The sequence below is a fragment of the Phascolarctos cinereus genome, unplaced genomic scaffold, assembly GCF_003287225.1.
Source record: "Phascolarctos cinereus isolate Bilbo 61053 unplaced genomic scaffold, phaCin_HiC Scaffold_9;HRSCAF=440, whole genome shotgun sequence".
NCBI classification, from domain to species: domain Eukaryota; kingdom Metazoa; phylum Chordata; class Mammalia; order Diprotodontia; family Phascolarctidae; genus Phascolarctos; species Phascolarctos cinereus.
In genome coordinates, this window is record NW_027556402.1 from 232,690,823 (window position 1) to 232,710,265 (window position 19,443).

At 39.5% G+C, this 19,443-nt stretch overlaps 1 protein-coding gene across 1 annotated transcript in view; it reads right to left on the reverse strand.

Annotated features, from left to right (window-relative positions):
- Positions 1 to 1,351: 1,351 nt before the first annotated feature.
- Positions 1,352 to 19,443, reverse strand: part of SLC1A2 (solute carrier family 1 member 2) — a 172,318-nt gene continuing 154,226 nt past the window's right edge. Inside the window, 1 exon segment of the mRNA XM_020963926.2 lies at positions 1,352 to 14,487. Within this exon segment, the coding sequence (XP_020819585.1) occupies positions 14,416 to 14,487 (72 nt within the window). The 3' untranslated portion in view covers positions 1,352 to 14,415.

The following is a 19,443-nucleotide window of genomic DNA, read 5'->3' on the forward strand; positions in this document are numbered from 1 at the left end:
GCAAACTACACCTCAAGTTTGATTTGTGATGTTTGAAATTGAGAAGCAAAGTAGAAGACAGAACATTTCCTGAGAAGCAAATAGTCTCAATGCTTTTTCAAGGATTTCAATGAAATGTAATATGAGAATGAGAGATATGTGCTTAGACTAGTGGAAACAGACTTGTGCATGGGGCTAATGTTAGCACACACTGGAAGGCAGGGCAACTGATAGGTGCCAAGTCCTCAAAGGCAGCATAGAGTGAAGGACGGACCACCGAACTTGCAGTTTGGAAGACATTTGTTCATGAGCTGTGCAACTGGAGACAAATCATGAGCATAGATTTAGAGCTAAAAGAGACCTTAGAGGCCAATCTCATTTTACAAATGAGAAAACAAGTAAAGTGACTTGCCCAGGGTCACACAGCTAGTAAGTGTCTAAATAAGAATTTGAACTCAGGCCTTCCCAAATCCAAGCCCAATGCTCTAGCCATTGTGTCACTGGTCACAACTTCTATGGGCCTCAGTTTCCTCATCTGTAAAATGAGAAAAAAAATACCTGTTTTTCCTATATCCCTGGATTGTGAGCTTTGCATGAGAAAATGTTGGTCTTTAAAGAGCTTTAGAAACCTTCAAGCACCCTAGAAATGTCAGCTATCTGCAACACAGAAGCCTGTGGCAATAATCCAAAAGAAAACATCAATTTTCCATTCCAAAGCTACTTCCAAGCAGCTTAAAATGTAAAGAGAGTCAGGCTTCTGGAACAGGTGTAAGACCATCTCTTATGCCGTGACTGCAGCTGAGTATTTTATGAGGGGAAGCGAGAGATCCAAGTGAGCTCCCCTCCTTTTTTCGGGGGCAAAACAGGGCAGCTCTGAGGAGTCAGGTTCCCTGGGAACTTTCCCTCTGTGTCTGTGTTTGGTTCCTCTATTTCATGTGTCCCTGGAGAAAGTCTCGTGTCTTGTCATAAGCATTAATGCCCTGGAGGACTGGGCAGTGGAGACTGACTCACAAAGCAACAATGTCTGCACTCTTGACAATACCCTCTACAATGTTTCCTATTCTCTGCGCAGTGTCTGTGCCAGAAAACACAGGGCAATGATAGTCAGTGGTCAAGCTGGATGGAAAGCCACACATTTAGAATTTGGGTTTCCACCAATAGTGAGATTAAAGCAAATGTCCCTCTTACTCCAGAGCAGACAAGGGGGACTTCCCACTTTGTGTGTATGAGTGTGATGTGCCCTGAGGATTCCACTCTTGGGATACACCCAATGGTCCCATAATGGTAGCATGAGACAGCCACAGCATAAAGTCCCAGAGGACTCAAATGGTGACTAAAATACACACATGCACACACAAAAACAATCACAAAATTAGGAATTCACATTTATTGATGAGATATATACATAAAAGATACAACACTTAGTGAAATATTGGGTCTGCTGATTATTTCCAGTATACAAAGAATGTCCAGTTGTTTTATACAAGAAAAGTTACAGAAATGAGTCCACAGAGTAAGAAATCTTGGAAAACTAATGGTGAAAATAGAAGACCTCAACTACCCAAAGATACCTTAGACAAGAAGGCATTCCTTACTACAATGCCTAGGAAACAGCCTCTGGATTAGTTGAAGTTTTATTGTCTGCATTCATTTGTCTTTGAATACTAAATACTAGGAAATCTGTACAGCACATCACTTCTGATCCTCAACGGGCATTTGGAATCTAAGGGGAAAATCAATCTTCTCTCATATTCTGCATGTATAAGAAAGGTCCCTGGAGAAACCCGCCTAACTGCTGCTTTTTTTCCCCAGCAGCAAGCATTTACCACTTGGCTTTAGCAAGAATTGGAAAAAAAAGACAGGAATGCTATATGTATAAGCAGATGTTTGGAACTGAAACATCTGTTCCTCTTCTCCACCTTGTGGCCTCCCTCCACCCCATACTTAGGAGCCAAAGCTCAGTCACTTCAGGTGAATTTCATCTCTCACTGGGGAGTCTCTTGAATTTCTCTCTATTGGTATGAAGAGAGTATGACTTATGTGCAACACTTCTGCATTTTCTCACTCTGAATGGGTATTCCAGATTCATTCTCATAGATACAGTGATTGCATTTATCTCACAGTCTATTTCGCATTTGTAAATATAATCTGAATCATTTATGCCAGCCAAACAAATGCACTGTTTTGTTCACACTCCTGTCAAATATTTGGGTTTTGCGCATCGTCTTATTTCCTCTCTCAATGACACAGTGCCATTTCGCATTTGCATTTGTGCTTTTATTGCTGCCTTCTTCAAAGACGGTTTGTGCAGTGTATTCTCCCCAGAAGATTCAAGAGTGCAGCCCGGGGTCCAAAGGGGAAGTAGGCAGATTTGTGCTTTTGGGAGAATTGCACTCTATGGAAGATTTTGCCTCCATTCTGAGACAGCTTCTTTTCTACACTCAGAAACCAGATAACAAGCAGACATAGTTCTGGACTACAAGTCTTGGAGACTTGGTCATTACAAGCTATGTTGGGTTGGCACCACAGCCACAGCTGGCAGCTATAGTGCCCAGGACAAGCAATATGATACATGTCCTCAAATGAACCAAAGGAGGATAGACCCCAGGATACCGGGAGATGACAGAGACCCCAGGACACCAAGAGGGTTAGAATGAGAAGCTAAACTGATTTGCAGGGGAGTAGCAGAATGTGGGCTGCATGGGCGCTTTCTAGTTTAACAAATTATTCTTGCTAATGAGTTATATGCTGCCAAAAGAGTGAAAATATTATTAAAATGAAAATATAGCCAATTTTCAAATTGAACATCTAAAATCACTGTTTCATATTCCAGTACCTGGAGACATGAGGCTGATTCTTCTGCTATGTACACTGGAGCTTCCTTTTAACCTCATTTTCCCAGGGGTCCAATATGCCAAGGTAACAAAAATTGTAGATTGATAAATGCAATTCTTCCACACCTGCATAAATTGATCATCATGAAAGGTCCACACTAATGTTCTCAGTGTGCTGGATAAATGAGGTGATGATTTTCACTAAGATGAAGGAAAAGTTCACATTTGCACATCGACATCCACCAGCATCCCAAAAAAACACACATGCAACTTTTGATCAGAGAGCAGCAATGTAAAGAGTTCCCTATATACAAAGGAATTGACTGGGTACAGGATTTTGAACATTAACAGCACAAAGTCTCCATTGGAATATTCTTTAATTATATCTCATTACCAAATGGGAGAAAAGAAGGTGATATTTCACTATTAGGTAAGAAAAGAGAAAAAGAGCCTCAAGCTACAGGTCAACATTTCTACTCAATTTCAATGCACAAATTCTCCTTCCCCTAGCCCCAAATTAAATTAAGTTAATTAAAATACAACTATACAACATTTCACTGAAATTACACACATACCTACATTATGTCTATACAAAGCACAAAAGGAGGCACTGTCCTTCATTCATGAACAAAGGGGCAAGATGTGGGCACAGCTAAAAAAAATTAAAAATCAGCTAAAAAAAAACCCAACACATCAGCTGTTGCTATCAGAACTCAGAAAGCCAATCAATATGCCCTACACCAGAGAAGAGAACATTAGGTAGGTTTGCTGAGAAAAGAGGAGAGTGGGAAAATGTACATAGATCCCAATGGTCACCCAGTAGGTGATCATTTTGCTCAGAGAAGCCCAGGCTGAATTCACTGGACCTAGAACCAATGTCAGAAACTGAATACTTGGGACATCATCCCCACCCCCACCCCTAACCCCTCTTTTATTTCTGAGTAAGCCATGCTTAGTTTAGGAGGAGAAAATATGGTTATTTACATGGGCTCAGTTTCTGTCCTGAGTTGCTTCTAAAGCATCCCAAAGGATTTTCCCTACCTACCCTCCCATCCCCTCCAATGACATAATGTTTCTTCACAGTTGTGCTCTATGAAAGTGAATGCTTCTTCCCTGGCCAAATGTGCTTGATTCACAGAATAACGGGAAGTGGAAAACATATTGATCTGCTTATCAGAAATGAATTACAAAACTCCTCCCTGATTCTATTCTGCATCTCCCACCCTTCATTTCCCTACATATGAAACTTCTCCCAAGTCAAGGGCTGCTGTTTGTTTTGACATTAAACAATTGAAAAATGAAGGGATATAGGGGTGAGAGAAAGGAGGAGCTCTGATATGGAACTCTTATTGCAACCAATCTCACTCATCTGACCTTGGCCTTTAGCTGGGATCTCAAGGGTAAGAGTAAGAACCAAAGGAACAGCATCACTTGTTAAAACTAGGTCAAGTCCAGTTACAAATTCAGCTGCTATTGAATTGGTATTTTCTCACATGCTATTGAAGATAGCAGCATCTGCTGCTAATTTAGCAAGGACTTTGTTCTAAAGTTCTCTCCCACCCACCCCCTACCCCTCATACCCCGGTGATTTTATGCTAAGAATTATTTGAATTACTGTAAAATGTCATAAGAAAATTGTGCTCTGTTTGTTAGATTCCTTTTTTTATCTATGGTCATATAGAAAATATCAGCTTAAGAAAATATCTGTATCTGTAAATTACAGATACTAAATAGTTTAACTCTGTCTATAGTGTAGTTTTTTGTGGTTTCTGAAAAACAGGTACAAACTCATAAAATCACTATTAAAAAGCTAAATTGACTTTAAGCATATAATATATGAAAAGCATAAATATATTCTATAACTAATGATGAATAGTAGGGTATAAAGCAGAAGATAAAGAATGTATTAGGATGGGAAGCTGGATGAAACTGGAGGGTCCTAGGTTCTCAGATTTAGACCTAAAAGTGACTTTGGAGGTTAGCTAGTCTGACTGTCTCATTTTATAGATGAGGAAAATGAGACTCAAAGAGATTAAAGTACCCAAGGTCACACAGTGCTAGAGTTGAGATTGGGACCTCAGGCCTTCTGACTCCCAGTCTCAAACTCTTCCCACTGAACCATGAAATCAATGGATCTTAGGATTGCAACACTGAAGAATGTAGGCCAACTAGTACCCACGAGAATATATGTTCTTTATTGGGAAGTCAGATTAGAATGGGCTGACAGCAAAGTCAAATTTTAAACACATGCTACAAATTGTCTCCCCCAGACTATAGAAAACAAAGAGAAAAAGCATGATATAAAAATACTCGCAAAAGTAGAACTCCTCGTATATACAAAGATCTAGACATGTCTTTATTAGTCAAAATGTATCCTGTTCCATATTTTCAAGAGAAAATGGCATCACTTTCCAATGAGGCTGAAGGTTGGGGAATGCATTCAAGTGATTTCAAAATAAACCTAGATTCTATTGTCAGATTTATAAGAAAAATAATGTCTTCTTTTGAATAATAGATATTCAAAGAACAGTTTTTCTACTTCTATACTTGAAAAAAAGGGCTCAGGGCTCAGGGAAGAAGACAAAGGTAAGACTCTCAAAGGTAAGATGATTTTGTGTCAACAGCTAGACTGTTCATTCCTTCTCTGACAAAGGCAACAGACATTTTCGAGGCACATGCTCTTGCTGAGACACAAAAGAGCCAAAGTTCCCAGAGGATCTGGATCGTGACTGCATCGTCACCATCTTCCATCAGGGAGATGAATCATAGCAACAGTTGTTAGGTTCTGGCATCCCTTTGGGGGCAGAAAAAGTCCTTCCTGAACCAGTAGGCGTGTTTGTGGAAGCTAGCCTTGGTGTGTACTATGGTTAACCTGGCTTGTAGCTGCCCGGATGGACTCACCTGCACCAGCAGCATCCTTGTTGTTTTTTTTTTTCAGTAGCTGATTTTACTTCTAACGCAAAGAAGCTACCCAAGAAAATGGAAGATTTAAGAATAGGCAAACTGGATACTGGAAGAGGAAGCGATGAGTGTAAGAAAGAGGGACAAAAAGAGGAAAAGGGAGATATAGAAAAGATTGACCAATATTATTTAGAGTAAATGTGGTGTTGCCACTTTGGGGAAGACCCTTTCCATCTTGATGGGTTGAGAAATGCTCTTTATCATCTTGTTTTCAAGAAATTTAATTATATGTGAGTTTTAATGACTTCAACTGTAGATTAAATCACATACAAAATCTCCTAATGAAGAAAATTCAGGAAAAAGAGAAAAGCATTTTGTATCCTGTATTTCCCCATGTTATAATCTATATCAGAACTGTACCTAGCATAGGGCAACAAAGACTTGGTGGTGGGGGTGGGGTAATGCTGCTTCTTCATAGCATTCCTCTGGGTTTCTATCTAGTATGATTACCCCCCATGCTCCCTCACCTGACTCAATCATTCACACTCTTCTTTCTCTAAACCAACCTTTCCTCATTGCCATGCCAGTATGGGACTAGACCTCACCAAAGCAGACTGAATGCATCTCATGGCTAAGCCTAGGGACCCTCACAATACGGGACCAGAAGCAATCAAGGTACACGAACTTCCTCAGCAGTGGGCATAGAGTCTCTGTCTTTCCCCACCAATACAAACTGACTTTGTGCCACATGCTGGAATTCCTAGGTACTTGTCTAATTGCATAATGACTTAGTCATCTTCAAGAACCAAGGAGGCTCTTGGATAAATTTCCAAATATTTTACATTTCTTATATACATCAGTGTTTTGAGGAAGCCTGATGATGGTGATTAAAATAAAGTATCACATTGTAGATGCTTCAGAGGGCATAGGACACCCTGGGACAAAGTCCTAGTTTCTTTCTCTATGCTAGGTTTTAAATCACCCATGCCCAAAGGCATTTATACCTTAGAAAATAATGCCACTTTATGAAATAGTCCCTAGATCTATTCCTATGGAGAAAAAAAAAGGCTCATGTATTTGGGACACCTACAGTATATTCCATGAAACTCCAATTTTTCTAAGTCATCCTTTTCATGCTGATTCTCCAGATGAAATAAGACAGAATAATACAAAGGTGTTAATGGGCTTAATCAGCTGCTCACCAGACACCTCCCTAGACAAAAGGGTAGAGCCCTGGGCTTCCAAGTACTGAGATCTGCTTTACATAGACTGGGATGTGTTTATCTGTGAATCAGCAAAAACACTCAAAGGAGACAGAGAGAGAAAGAGAGAGAGAGAGAGAGAGAGAGAGAGAGAGAGAGAGAGAGAGAGAGAGAGAGAGAGAGAGAGAGAGAGAGAGAGAGAGAGAGAGAGAGAGGGAGAGAGAGAGAGAGAGAGAGGTGCTCACAAACAACCTGTCTCATTGTGTAAGCCTTGCTCATAGTTTCATAAGGGTTTTCAAGCACTCTCGCAAAAAGGCTCCTGTAGAGATGGGGTATAGAAGTCTACCCTGCCCTACAGGAAAATAGAAGGGGAAGAGGATAAGAGAAGGGGGGAGAGATAGAAGAGAGGACAGACTAGGGGAAGGGATATTCAGAATGCATGTCATCTTGGGATGGGGGGAGGGGTGAGATGGGGTGAAAATTTGGAACTCAAAAATTTGTGGAAGTGAATATTGAAAACTAAAAATAAATAAATTTGTATTTAAAAAAAAGGCTCCTGTATTCCCAAACCCTATCGGCAATTAGCACTGTTTTGAGAAAATGGTTTGTTTGGGGCATTCGAAGTGGATTGTGTTGCTACAACAGGAGTGATGTAAGAGCCCACAAGAGGCGGAAGATGCCTTCAAACCCTTTGCCATGACAGTGGCACATTCTCTGAACCATAACTGATAGGGTCAGATGTTTAGAGAGGATGTCTAGACCAACTTCCCTTCTTTTACAGATGAGGAAACAAATACAGAGAAGTGAAATTACTTGCCCAGAGTCACATGGCTTGTAAGTGTTAGGAGTGGGATTTGAACCCAAGTATTCCTGACACCAAACTCTACCCTCTTTCTCCTATGCCACATTGCCTTCTGGGAATGAAGGACTTCGGTGAAAGAAGATAAGAGTTTGTGTGCCCAAATCTAAGGCTATTGGATAACATTTTCCCTCCCAATCAAGCTATGAAATGCAAAATTAGTGAAACATAAGATTGAGTGTAGTAGAGATGGCAAGAGAGATAGATTCTCAGAGAACCTCTTTGAAACCTGGCTTTGCCACTTACTAATTATATAACCTTGTCAAAGTCACTCCCCCATTCTTTAGGTTTTAGTCATCCCAACTGTAAAGTAACAGGATTGGATTCAGTGACTCCCAAGGTCTCTTCCAATTCTAAGTCCTGTGACTTCTAGGGAAAAGATTTTTCTTAAATTTGAATGTTTAGAGCAAAGATGCTAAACCTTGGGTTTGTGAATTTTTTAAAAGTATTTTGATCACCGTTTCAATATAATTGGCTTTATCTGTAATCCTATGTATTTTTTGCATCTAAAAATGTTACTCTGAGAAAGGGTCCAAGGGCTTCACCAGACTACCAGTCATACACACACACACACACACACACACACAATATTAAAAAAAAAACCTAATATGAGGGGAAATAGAACCTTTCAGATGTAAATCCTGCTATATTTAGTCATCTTGTAGGCCTTCTGACTTGAACTATTAAGAAAAGCATCTGTGACAGTGGGAAGTAAGGAAAAAAGGGATTGTTATGCTTAAATATTTGTGTTATGATATAAATAAAATGCTATCAAGTTTCTGCCTCATGATATGTTTTTATGTCAACAGCTGTACTAGTTCAAATGGCCAGTGGACAAATTATATCTCAAGAAACAATGTTGATCTGTGTGTAAATGGAAGCAGGATATTATGGAATGGGGAAAAGGGGTTTCAAGCAGGAGGTGACTTTTCCAAAGGAAGCAAATGGGAAATGTAGGATTTTTTTTTAAGTTGATGCAATATAAAACCAACCAAGTATAAACAAGAATAAACTGGACTTGTGATTTCATGAATATAGAGTACTCCAGGTTCAGGAAACTCCCTCCACCATTGCAGGTTGGCTTCCTCTCAGCTATTCATAGTCTTAAAGAGTTGACATAGAAAGGTTAAGTCATTCGGCCAACAGTTACATAGTCAATAGGTGTCAGAAGTGGGACTTAAACGCAGGTCTCAGGGTCATCACTCACTATCCATTATGTCAGAGTGCTTCTCAAATGAACACACACACACACACACACACACACACACACACACACGCACACACACACACACACATACACACACACCCAAAATCTTGTTTGCTTGGTTCCAGTATTGCATGTCTTATTCTTTTTTCAGGGTTCTATAAGCTAGAGATTACAAAGATAATTAAGTCAGTCTTCCCTGAGTACTCTACCTACAAATACCTTCCCTGGAATTCCCTTCAAGCTCCATGTTTTTATGTTTCTATTTCAACCATCCTGGCTCTTAGACTAGTCAATAGTACAAGGAATACTGTCTTACTAACCAAAATTCTAACCTCAACTTTCCTTATTGGTTCAAAGTGAGTTTGGCCAAATGAGAAGCAAACCAGTGCCACAGAGATTCATGAGGACCAAACTGGAGGGGAGGCCCGGGGGGTGTGACTTCCAGGTACTCCTTTTAGTTTTAAATCAGACCAAAGCTAAAACAGCTTATTTTTCTATTCTTTAAATTATAGTAAGTTAACAGAGACGTAATCACCAGGTGTTGGCCATAGAGAAAGAGGAAAAAACAACAATACAGTCTCACATTGGCTTTTTAGTTGGGGGGAGATAGAGACTCTGGGATCTTGTATGGGGTGGGGGAGGTGGCAAGGCAGGGCAGGTTCTGATCAAGGAGAAGTTCCTCATATACTATCTGGTAACTTTTCAACTTTAACTGATTTTTTTTTGTTCATGTGGTATTAAGTTCAATCATTTCTAATCACCTAATCTAAGCTACTCAAGGTAGTAACACTTTCATTACAAAAAGTGCTTCTGATGCCCTCTGGAGCTTAGGCCCCTGGGGCAAAGGCCCAATCATCCCTCCTTAGTTACAGTTCTGAGAAGGAACCTTTCGGAGCACTGATGAATCTGTTTGGGCTTATTGCTATGATTCGAAAGAAAATACTGGACAATGAGGAGCCTGAGCCAGTGGATGGAGGACGAGAAGAGAGCTAGAAGGATCTAGTGTCAAAACACTAGCAATGTGAAGCATATTATTTTAAAAAATTGATGAAAATAGTGTTTTCTTCATGAATACAGCAGCTTAAGAACAAAGACAGCACATTCATAAATAGCTCTTCATGAGACTTATCTTTAGTATTCTTCTAATGAATCTCCAATGCTGTCAAAGAATGAACCGGGCATACCTATGGTCTTTGAAGTCCATTTCATTTATACAACAACTCAACTCAATTCAAGCCCTTTCCAGCCTTTATTTGGAATTTGAAGGATAGTGGGATAATAGATTTGTGGCTGGAAGAAATATTAGGGGTCATCTAGTCCACTCCCCTCAATTTCTGCAATATGTCTAGAATCTGGGCTAGGAATCTATCTAACTGGGTCATTCTTTAAGGACAGTATCTTCTGTAAGCCTTCTTGAACTCCTGGCTCCTATTCAGGCTAGAAAATGTGAGACCTAAATGTTCTCATGGTATATGGGCACTCTTGTGCTGGCAATACTAACACTAATATTCATACTCACACCCAAATTCATAATTGTACAATACTATACTACACCAATACTACCAATAATACTACTAATATCACTATCACTTTAGTAGGTCTTGGGAAAATCCAGCTTGATCTGACTAGTTGAGACTGAAGTAATGGATTGTTTTGGAGGTTTAAAAATTGCTCCTTCAGACAACTAAGGCTTCAGACTATGTCTATGCATCTATGAGAAAATGTAGAATTGAAACCACTGTCCACACAGTTCAGTTCTGAAACATCTGAGACCACACTTGCTTCATTTGAATGATCTGGATAATTGCTCCACTTTTCTGCTTTCCTTCACAGGTGTAGACATGGACTTGGTGGCTTGGAACAAATAACTACCTCAATCACAGTTGAAAGAATGGTAATCTTCCCACAAAATGGACCTATCTCTTCCTTCTCATAGATTGTACTAAATTTCACATCTTCAAAAAAAGTAGCTGCATTTAGGTTCAAACTGCACTTCAGAATGGGAAAAAAAAGTGAGAAGAGGCATTTAAGCGAGTTTGTTTCTCACCCTCCCTATCTTCTGCCTCTCTGGCCTAATTCACAGATGGCTAAGAAGAAATTTGCCAGCTAAAGAATAAGTTGGTAACAACATACAGCTGTCACGGAACTGACTTAGTTATCTAGGTTCCCTGTTCCATGGAGGAGAACTTTGAGTCTAAAGCATTGTACAATGCTGTATCTGGGGTAAGATGAGCTCAAATCCTTTCTCTGCTGCTTACTAGTCACTTAACCTCAGTTTCATCTTCTGTTAAATGAAGATAGGACTAGATGGACTATGAGGTCCCTTCCAGCTCTAGACCTAGAACTTAGAGGGTTTTTAAAAATTAAATATAACATTAATGTGCTTTCAAATGCCACAGATTTCGGCAATGACTTTGTATATATAAATCTCAACAGCAAAATTATAAACATCCTACATGGAAAAACCATATGCTGGGCACAAATTCTGAATTTGTTTCTTCTTCTCATGGCACATTATGCTGGGCTGGGTTAAGCATGATGAAGAAAGAAGGGGACCTACAGGAAACCCAGACTGTGTAAAGAAGATAGGAAGCCATAGGATGTGAAGGAAGAAAATTTGCAAGAAAAATGCTAGGAAGCAGACTCCTCAGGTAGCATCTTGAAGCTTTAGACTTACACCCCTACTCCTATGCCAATGAGCATCCTAGCATAGTTTACAAATAAGAAGCTGAGCCTTAATAACCCTCCCCCCTAGAGTATTTCCTAGATTCTTCACAACACAACCAAGAACTCCTGGGAGATCTGTCTGATTGGTGTTAACTCTCCTGTATGAATAGTCTTAGCTGTCTCCCTTTTCTTGACTCCTAAGACAGAAAATGCTCAATCTGTTCTCTCTCAGCAATCCCTTGGCCCACTAAGTCCCTGCCAGTCCAAGGAAAATGAACTATGGAGCCATTTTCTATGAAAGAAAAAGTAGTGTTCAATACTGCTCCTTAGCTGACAGTGACTCTGCTCGAAGAGACAAACACAACCAGATTCCAGTATTCCTTTGAAGGGAATGAAGTATTTACTTTGGAAGAGAAGAGCCACAGGGAGCAGAGAGGGAAGAGATGGGTAGCCAAGATGCTCACAAAACAGCCCATCAGAATAGAACATTGGCTTCTATCATTGTCCTACTTGTTCTCTGAAGATCCCCATCCTTGGAATCACATTTTTTGCTTCCTTTCAGATAACTCCTCTGTGAAGGTCAAGAGTTATAGATATTCCTAGAAGCTTAATGGGCCAAGTTCTTTGGTGATTTACTCTCAGGTCCTCAGCAAACCCCAACTCTAGAAATTTAGGGGCAATACTGTACACTTAAAAGGTATTAACTAAGGAGGGTATTTGGAAACATGCTAGTCAAATACACCATTCTGGGCTCTACTCTAGAATAATGTTAATTATACATGTACTTCCTTCAAACCTCCATAGCATCAAAATGGCTGCCTGCATAGAAATAGTGAGGAGATATCCTTCATTGTCACCTTCAAGGTTTAAGGCTAAAAGGATGAAACTACAAGGAATACAAATTGTTTTTTTTTCCTCTATAGAATACTTTACATACTAATCTTTTTTGGTCCCCTGATTCAAGAGAAATATGGGAGCAGAAATCATTGGTATGGGCTGATATAAGGTAATAGACTTGATAAGGAGGATGGACTTTTCTTTAAATTAAGTGTCCTGTGTGAATTTTTAGGCATTCAGTGTAAGCATATCATCCTTTTTCATCTTATATAAATACTACATGGTTACAAAGGCTACCCCTGCAAGGGGATTTGATCAGGGTGTATAGTTGTATATCCTGGATTTCTTGGGCTGTTGTGGAAAAAATAGGGGCCATATCCCCATTGTTAGGAACCCAAAGAATAATTCCACTTCAGTAGAAACTCAAATTATAACCAATTCAGGAGAATGTAAATTCTTAAGGTCAGAGACTATTTCATTTTTGTCTACGTATTCCTAATAACCTAGCGCAAGAGAAGTACCTAATAAATGCTTGTTGAATTAAACACTGTTACCTGTATATGATGGGGAGAGTGAAGCCCACTGTAAACATAGGCCAAACAGCTACAACAAATTTCATTATCACAATTGGAGGCAAAACAGATTTCCACAAATCATCTCATTCTTGAAGCTAGTTAATATTTACATCGACTGTGTCTTTAACTTGATAAATATATGCAGCAGCACTGGGCAAACATTATTTCTTAATCAATGTTGAAGTTATTCAATTGGAAAAAAACATAATTAGAATGGCACAGTATGCTGTATTGTTTAAGTGACTATTCTGGGGGTTCTTTGGGGGAAAGGGGGAGAAGGTCCAGATCTGTGACTTCATGAGCATAGAGAGATCCCATCTAGGAAATATCTCTTACCAATGCAGATTGGTACTTTTTCTGCATCTTATACTATTAGAGAGTTGCAACTATGAAATATATGTTTTTTTAAAATTTCTGTAATTATTTATGAGCATGAGTCAGCATGGTGTAGGGCTTAGAGGTCCAGTTTTGGAGTCAGGAAGACCTGGGTTAAAGTCTTGCCTCTGGCACTTACTGGCTGTGTGACAGGGGACAAATTGTTTAATCTCTCTATGCCCCAAGCAACTCTATAGGACTATAAGTTACAGATGAGTTGCCATTCTGCATAGGTGGTGGGAAATTCCATCCAGGAAATGGATGAACTCATGAGATCTGGATCTAAGAAACTTTATTGATAGAGGGACACAGGGCGCAGAAGCTTAAAATGTTTAGAATCAACCTTATTGAATCTAGTTTACTCTAAGTCTTTTTTTTTAAATGATTTTGGAGATACTTAATTTAAAGGGCACCCAGAAGATAAGTGGTCAGCATTCACAGCAGCAGGTGCTTGCTTTGAGTCAAACACGTGTAAAAGTTGGAAGAGGATTTTCAACTAGACGAAGCTTGCTGGTGGTATCTCTTGTGCATCCCAAGAGGAAACAAGGAAAATATTTTAAGTTGGTAGCACATCCCAATTTCTTTGTGCCCTGAGTCCCTGCAGTTCCCCGCACTGGCTTCACCATATTTTCACATTCTCTGTAGAAAGAACATTCCCATTCTTTCTACAGCTTGAGTGCAGGGGACACCAGTGAAAGGGCATCTCTAACTCAAACAGATTCCTCCAGCTGCCTCCATCCAAACAGTAATACAACGGAGAGAGTTAAATGATTACGGCCAGTTATTTGGCAAAGACACTGCCCTGTGCTTACAAAGGTGGCTTTATGACACCTCCTCCTAGGCTCAGTTAACAAATTAAGTAAGCATATTTATATATCTTTTTTAAGGGATGTTTTTGCTTAATCTTTATATCATCTTTTACCATTGGATAACTTCGGAGAGTTTATTCAAGGTGGATCTTGGAGTCTGTTTCTGCGCTTTAGTGATCCCTCTTCCAGGGTTCTTCCTCACCATGGCATTCTGCCGACTTTCCATTGGTTGCCAGTATGACCTGAAAATAGTGAGCATTAACATCCAGCTTACAGGTCAGCAAACAAAGACCACGAGTGGGGTTTGTGGAGGAGCGGCAGTGCTGCAGTCATCATCACCAGTGGGAGGGGACATGCCCCCCAAGGGGCTTTTAACACTGACTTGCAAACATTGGTACATTCATGAGGATAAGGCTTTGGGAACAATTCACTGAGTTGTGTGTTAGAAGGGAGAGGGATATCTAACTACACACACCCATCGACAGAACACTCAGAAAATGTTGCCACACACGACCACATGAAACGTATAATGAACTGGACAGCTATCTCTAATCATCCATGGGAAAGGTTCAGTTGCAATCAGTCCAGACTAACTTCTGTTAGTTTCCAATTAAGTTTCAGTTAATAAATTATATCTATATTTCAAATGAGATTATGTTTATAAAGTGCTTTAAAAATCTTAATATAAATGTTAGTTATTATTATTTGTGTCATAAATATAGCTAAACAAATGTAAATGCACACACACACACACATAGAACTAAATAATGTTCAACTTTTTACAGAAAAAGTATATGAGATACAGAGGGGAGTAGTGGATAGAGATCTAGCCTCAGAATAGCAATACCTATGTTCAAGTCCTGTCTCTGACACATATTATCTGTGTGACTCCAGGTAAGTTAATTAACCTCTTGGTGCCTCAGACAACTCTCTAAGACCATGAGTTACAAATTGCTGATCTGCATTGCTGGAAAGAATTCCCTGCATGGATGAAATAATGGATCCAGACCTCCAAAACTTACTTACACATAGTTGCCTCAGAAAACTTTCCCAGGCTGTAAGTTGCAAATGAGGTACCAATCTCCGTTGATCAGGAATTTCTTAACAAGGAATTCCTTAAACCAGTGAAATCACAGGTTTGCTAGACAGATTAGCTAAATAGTTGGATGGATAGGTAGATTGATACATCGATCGATAGATAGATGGATGGACGGATAAACAGTAGGATGCACATACATGACATATGATTTGTGATTTTGTCGTTGTGGGAACTCCCAGTGTGGGAATTTCCTCCATCCACATACATCATAATCCATCTATTACTTAGTAGACACACCATAGGCAGCTGGAAGTACAGTGTCATGTCCAAGGTCACACAGTAAGCAGCAGAGGCTGCAAGTTGAACATAGGTCTTCTTGCTTTAAGCTCAGCACTTAGCACACAACACCACACTGTCCCATGTATACATACATGTATACACATATACATCTATACCACCTATTTTGAGAGGCAGAATGAAATTTTGGTAGATTGACTTTACCAAAAGATTTTTCTCTCTTTCAGGAGGGGAACTAGAAATTCTAGATCAATACCACTGACTAAAATGAGACAAATGTTAATGGATGGTTCCACTGGAGATATTCATTAGGGTCATATTCCCTTAGGAATGAATGAATAGCTGCATTTCCAAATAGCTTGGGCCAACACAAACTGAACCTTTGCCATGAGAGAATATCTGTAAGCTATACAGTCCTAAGAACGTGTCCATTTTTCCTAGCTTACCTTCCATCTTTCTGTCCTCAACTTCATGGGGGAACCTTAAACCCAGGACTGATATTCGACAAGATGGAGAGACTGGATTTATGGAGGCATCGGGACATGGAGACATGACAAAATGCACCAGGGTTTGAAACATATTTGACCTTCTCAAACAAGTGGAAGTGAGATGCATGCATAAGGGTGACATGCCAGGAGTAAACACTTTCACAAATTGAACAAATGAAATGCCATCTCAGCCACCCCCACAACCCATCCCATTCATGCCCAGATAGTACAAAAAGCTCATGCAAATATAGATCCCTTCACAAAAGATGGGCTAGTTGGCAGAGAAAGAAAAGACTATTAACAGACTATAAGCTCTGGTGCTAGACAATGCGTTAACGTAAGTAAATCAAGATGGTATGATCATGCATTTGTTAATATTGTGATCAGAGCCACAGCAAAATTGTTTTCCCATTCACAACTGGTGGAGAATTGTTTCATTCTTTGTACTTATATCCCCCTCACCTAGAAGGATGCTTGGCATGTAGTAGGTGCTTAATAAATACTTATTGATTGATTGAAAGAGGACAGGACTTCCAAGGGCTGGCCAGAAAACTTGCCTTTTTTGATGCAAGTCTGAATATGCCTACTTAACTTTTACTGATGAGCCAGACAAAGGACACAAGGATAAATCACACTGTGAGGCCCTGGGAAGGACCAGGTGACATCCACATGGGTAGGAAGATGTTCTTACAATGAGTAGAGTCTGTTTCAAGTGGGGCCAGGAATACAGTTCCTTTGGTGTGCTTCATTCTTGTTGTGTGAATTTGCAAGTAGGTTGGGGATGTCCCCATGCTGATGGGCAAAAGATCGGGGGAATTGATAAGAAGTTATTGAAGAAATGATTCTTAGCAAACATTGAGAAATCCCATTGGGAAATGATTGGGGTTGAATGTGAGAAAGTTCAAAGGAAGAAGCAAATATGAACCAGACAATGTGGACCAAGAGGTTGATCTCTCTTCATTGGTATCTTTGCCACTCTACCCTCTCACTTTTCAGCATCCATGCCACACGGTAAATTGGCATTGACTTTTTTCCCCTCAAACAATGGTTGAATATCAATGACTCTTCAGACTCTTGAATTTAAAAACGAGAGTTCTGGGAGAAAATCCTGTCTTTAACTCACTTACTGTGTGAAAATGGGTACATTAATTCATCTCTTTGGGTATCAGTGTCTTCATCTGTAAAATGGGGCTCATAATGCCTCCAGTACTTACCTCCCAGGATTGTCATGAGGGGTCAAATGAGACACTATATGTAAAGCGCTTTGGGGACTTTAAAGCATGATGGCACAATGGTTGGAGCACTAGACCTCAAATCAGGAAGACCTGAGTTAAAATTCAGCCTCAGATACTTTCTAGGTGTATGACCTTGGGCAAGTCACTTCACCTCTGTCTGCCTCAGTTTCCTCATTTGTAATATGGGAATAAGACTAGCACCTGCCTCCCAAAGTGGCTGTGAGGATGAAATGAGATATTTGTAAAGTGTTTTTGCAAACCTTAAAGCTCTACATAAATGCTTGATATCATTATATCAGTTATTTAGCATTATTACTTACTGAATTCTGCAGAAAACTAAGAGCATTATTAAGGACATAAGTAGTTCATCTTTTTGTTTCAGTCATCTTAACACCTTAGACATTGAGACTACCAGTCAGCTCACTAGATAGCTAAATGACAAATCTGCAAATGATTGACTTAACAGATTAAATAATTGATATGTACATAGTGTTTTAAGGTTTGCACAGTACCTTGTATACATCATCTAATTGGATATTCACAAGAAGCCTATGAAAGGCACTGGCATTTTATCTCTATTTTAAAGATGGATAGACTAAGGTTCAGAGAGGATAATTGATTTGATCATGGTCCCACAGCTATTAAATTCTGGATTTGAACTCATGTCTTTCTAATTTAAGACCAAAACTCTTCCTACTACTTGAGTCATGTAACTATGGAACTGTCTGAAATGTGTTTGTATCCTGCATATCTAATCTGGTTCCCTGCACACAGTAGGTGCTTAGGAAGTACTTGCTGGATTGGACTGGACTGGTCATGCAGTCCATTGTCAGAAACTAAAGGAACAATTTCCAAATGCCCCTTTCAAAGGGTTGGACCACAAAAGCTACCAAATCCCAAATATTCAGAGTGGTTTGTGTCTTTCCCAAAAGAAAAGATAGAGGAATAAGTCTCATGGATTTAGAAACAGACAGGACCTTAGAGGTCATCTCATCTTATATCTTCCTTTTATAGATGAAGAAACTGAGACCCAGAGCAATCAAGTAATTAGCCCAAAGTCACACAGGTAGTAAGTGGCAAAGTCAAGATTTGAACCCATCTCTTCCAATTCCAAATACAAACTCATGTGGAACTCCCTTTCCTAGAATCTATCATATTGAATGAAGCTCATAAACCTTATTTTGTCAATAGTATTTACAGGGACTGGCATTATTATTTTATTTTGGTTGGGTTAAATGTTAGTATTGCTAACAAGAGAAATGGATGAAGACTTTATTTCAACCATCCTTGAGAATTAAAATATAAGGTCCTAGAGAGTGAGCAAAGAAATAGAGGCATTCAATGGAAGATTTGCTAAGTTGAATGAACACAATATTCATTCACCTGGAGTCTTATATCTTCCATTTTTCTTTCTTTCTTCCTTCCCTCCTTCCTTCCTTCCTTCCTCCCTTCCTTCCTTCCTTCCTTCCTTCCTTCCTTCCTTCCTTCCTTCCTTCCTTCCTTCCTTCCTTCCTTCCTTTCTTTCTTTCTTTCTTTCTTTCTTTCTTTCTTTCTTTCTTTCTTTCTTTCTTTCTTTCTTTCTTCCTTCCTTCCTTCTTTATTTCCTTCTTTCTCTTTCTTTCTTGCTTTCTTCTTTCTTTCCTTCTTTCAGCACAAAGTAGAAATTTCAATAGGAGGGAAAAACCCAGAACATTTAGCCAACAGAAGCTTGAAAAAAATTCCTTTCTTCAGTTTTACTTTTGTTTCAAAATGTCTGTTTCTGTCTAATTGGAGGGAGTTTTCCAGTCTTCACTGACTGTCAGACAAATCTTTCTTTGTCAGCCTTCCAGACCAAAGCCATCTGAGTGGTTTTCAGGGGTCAAGCTCCATCTTTGGTTTACCATCCATAGTCATCATGACTCCATAAGAACATAGAGAAGGGGTGAGATGAAAGAATAATCGATTTGCAGCTGGAAGGGCCTTGGAATTCTAGTCCATTCTTCTTATTTTATAGAGGGAAAGTCTGAGGCCCAGACAGAGAAAATGAATGGCCCAAAGTCACAGAGGTAGTAAGTGCTAGAATTTCAGCCGAGGTCCTCTGACTCCAGTGATGACCTACTTTCCACTATACTTCACTGTTTTGTTTTGATTCCAAAATAT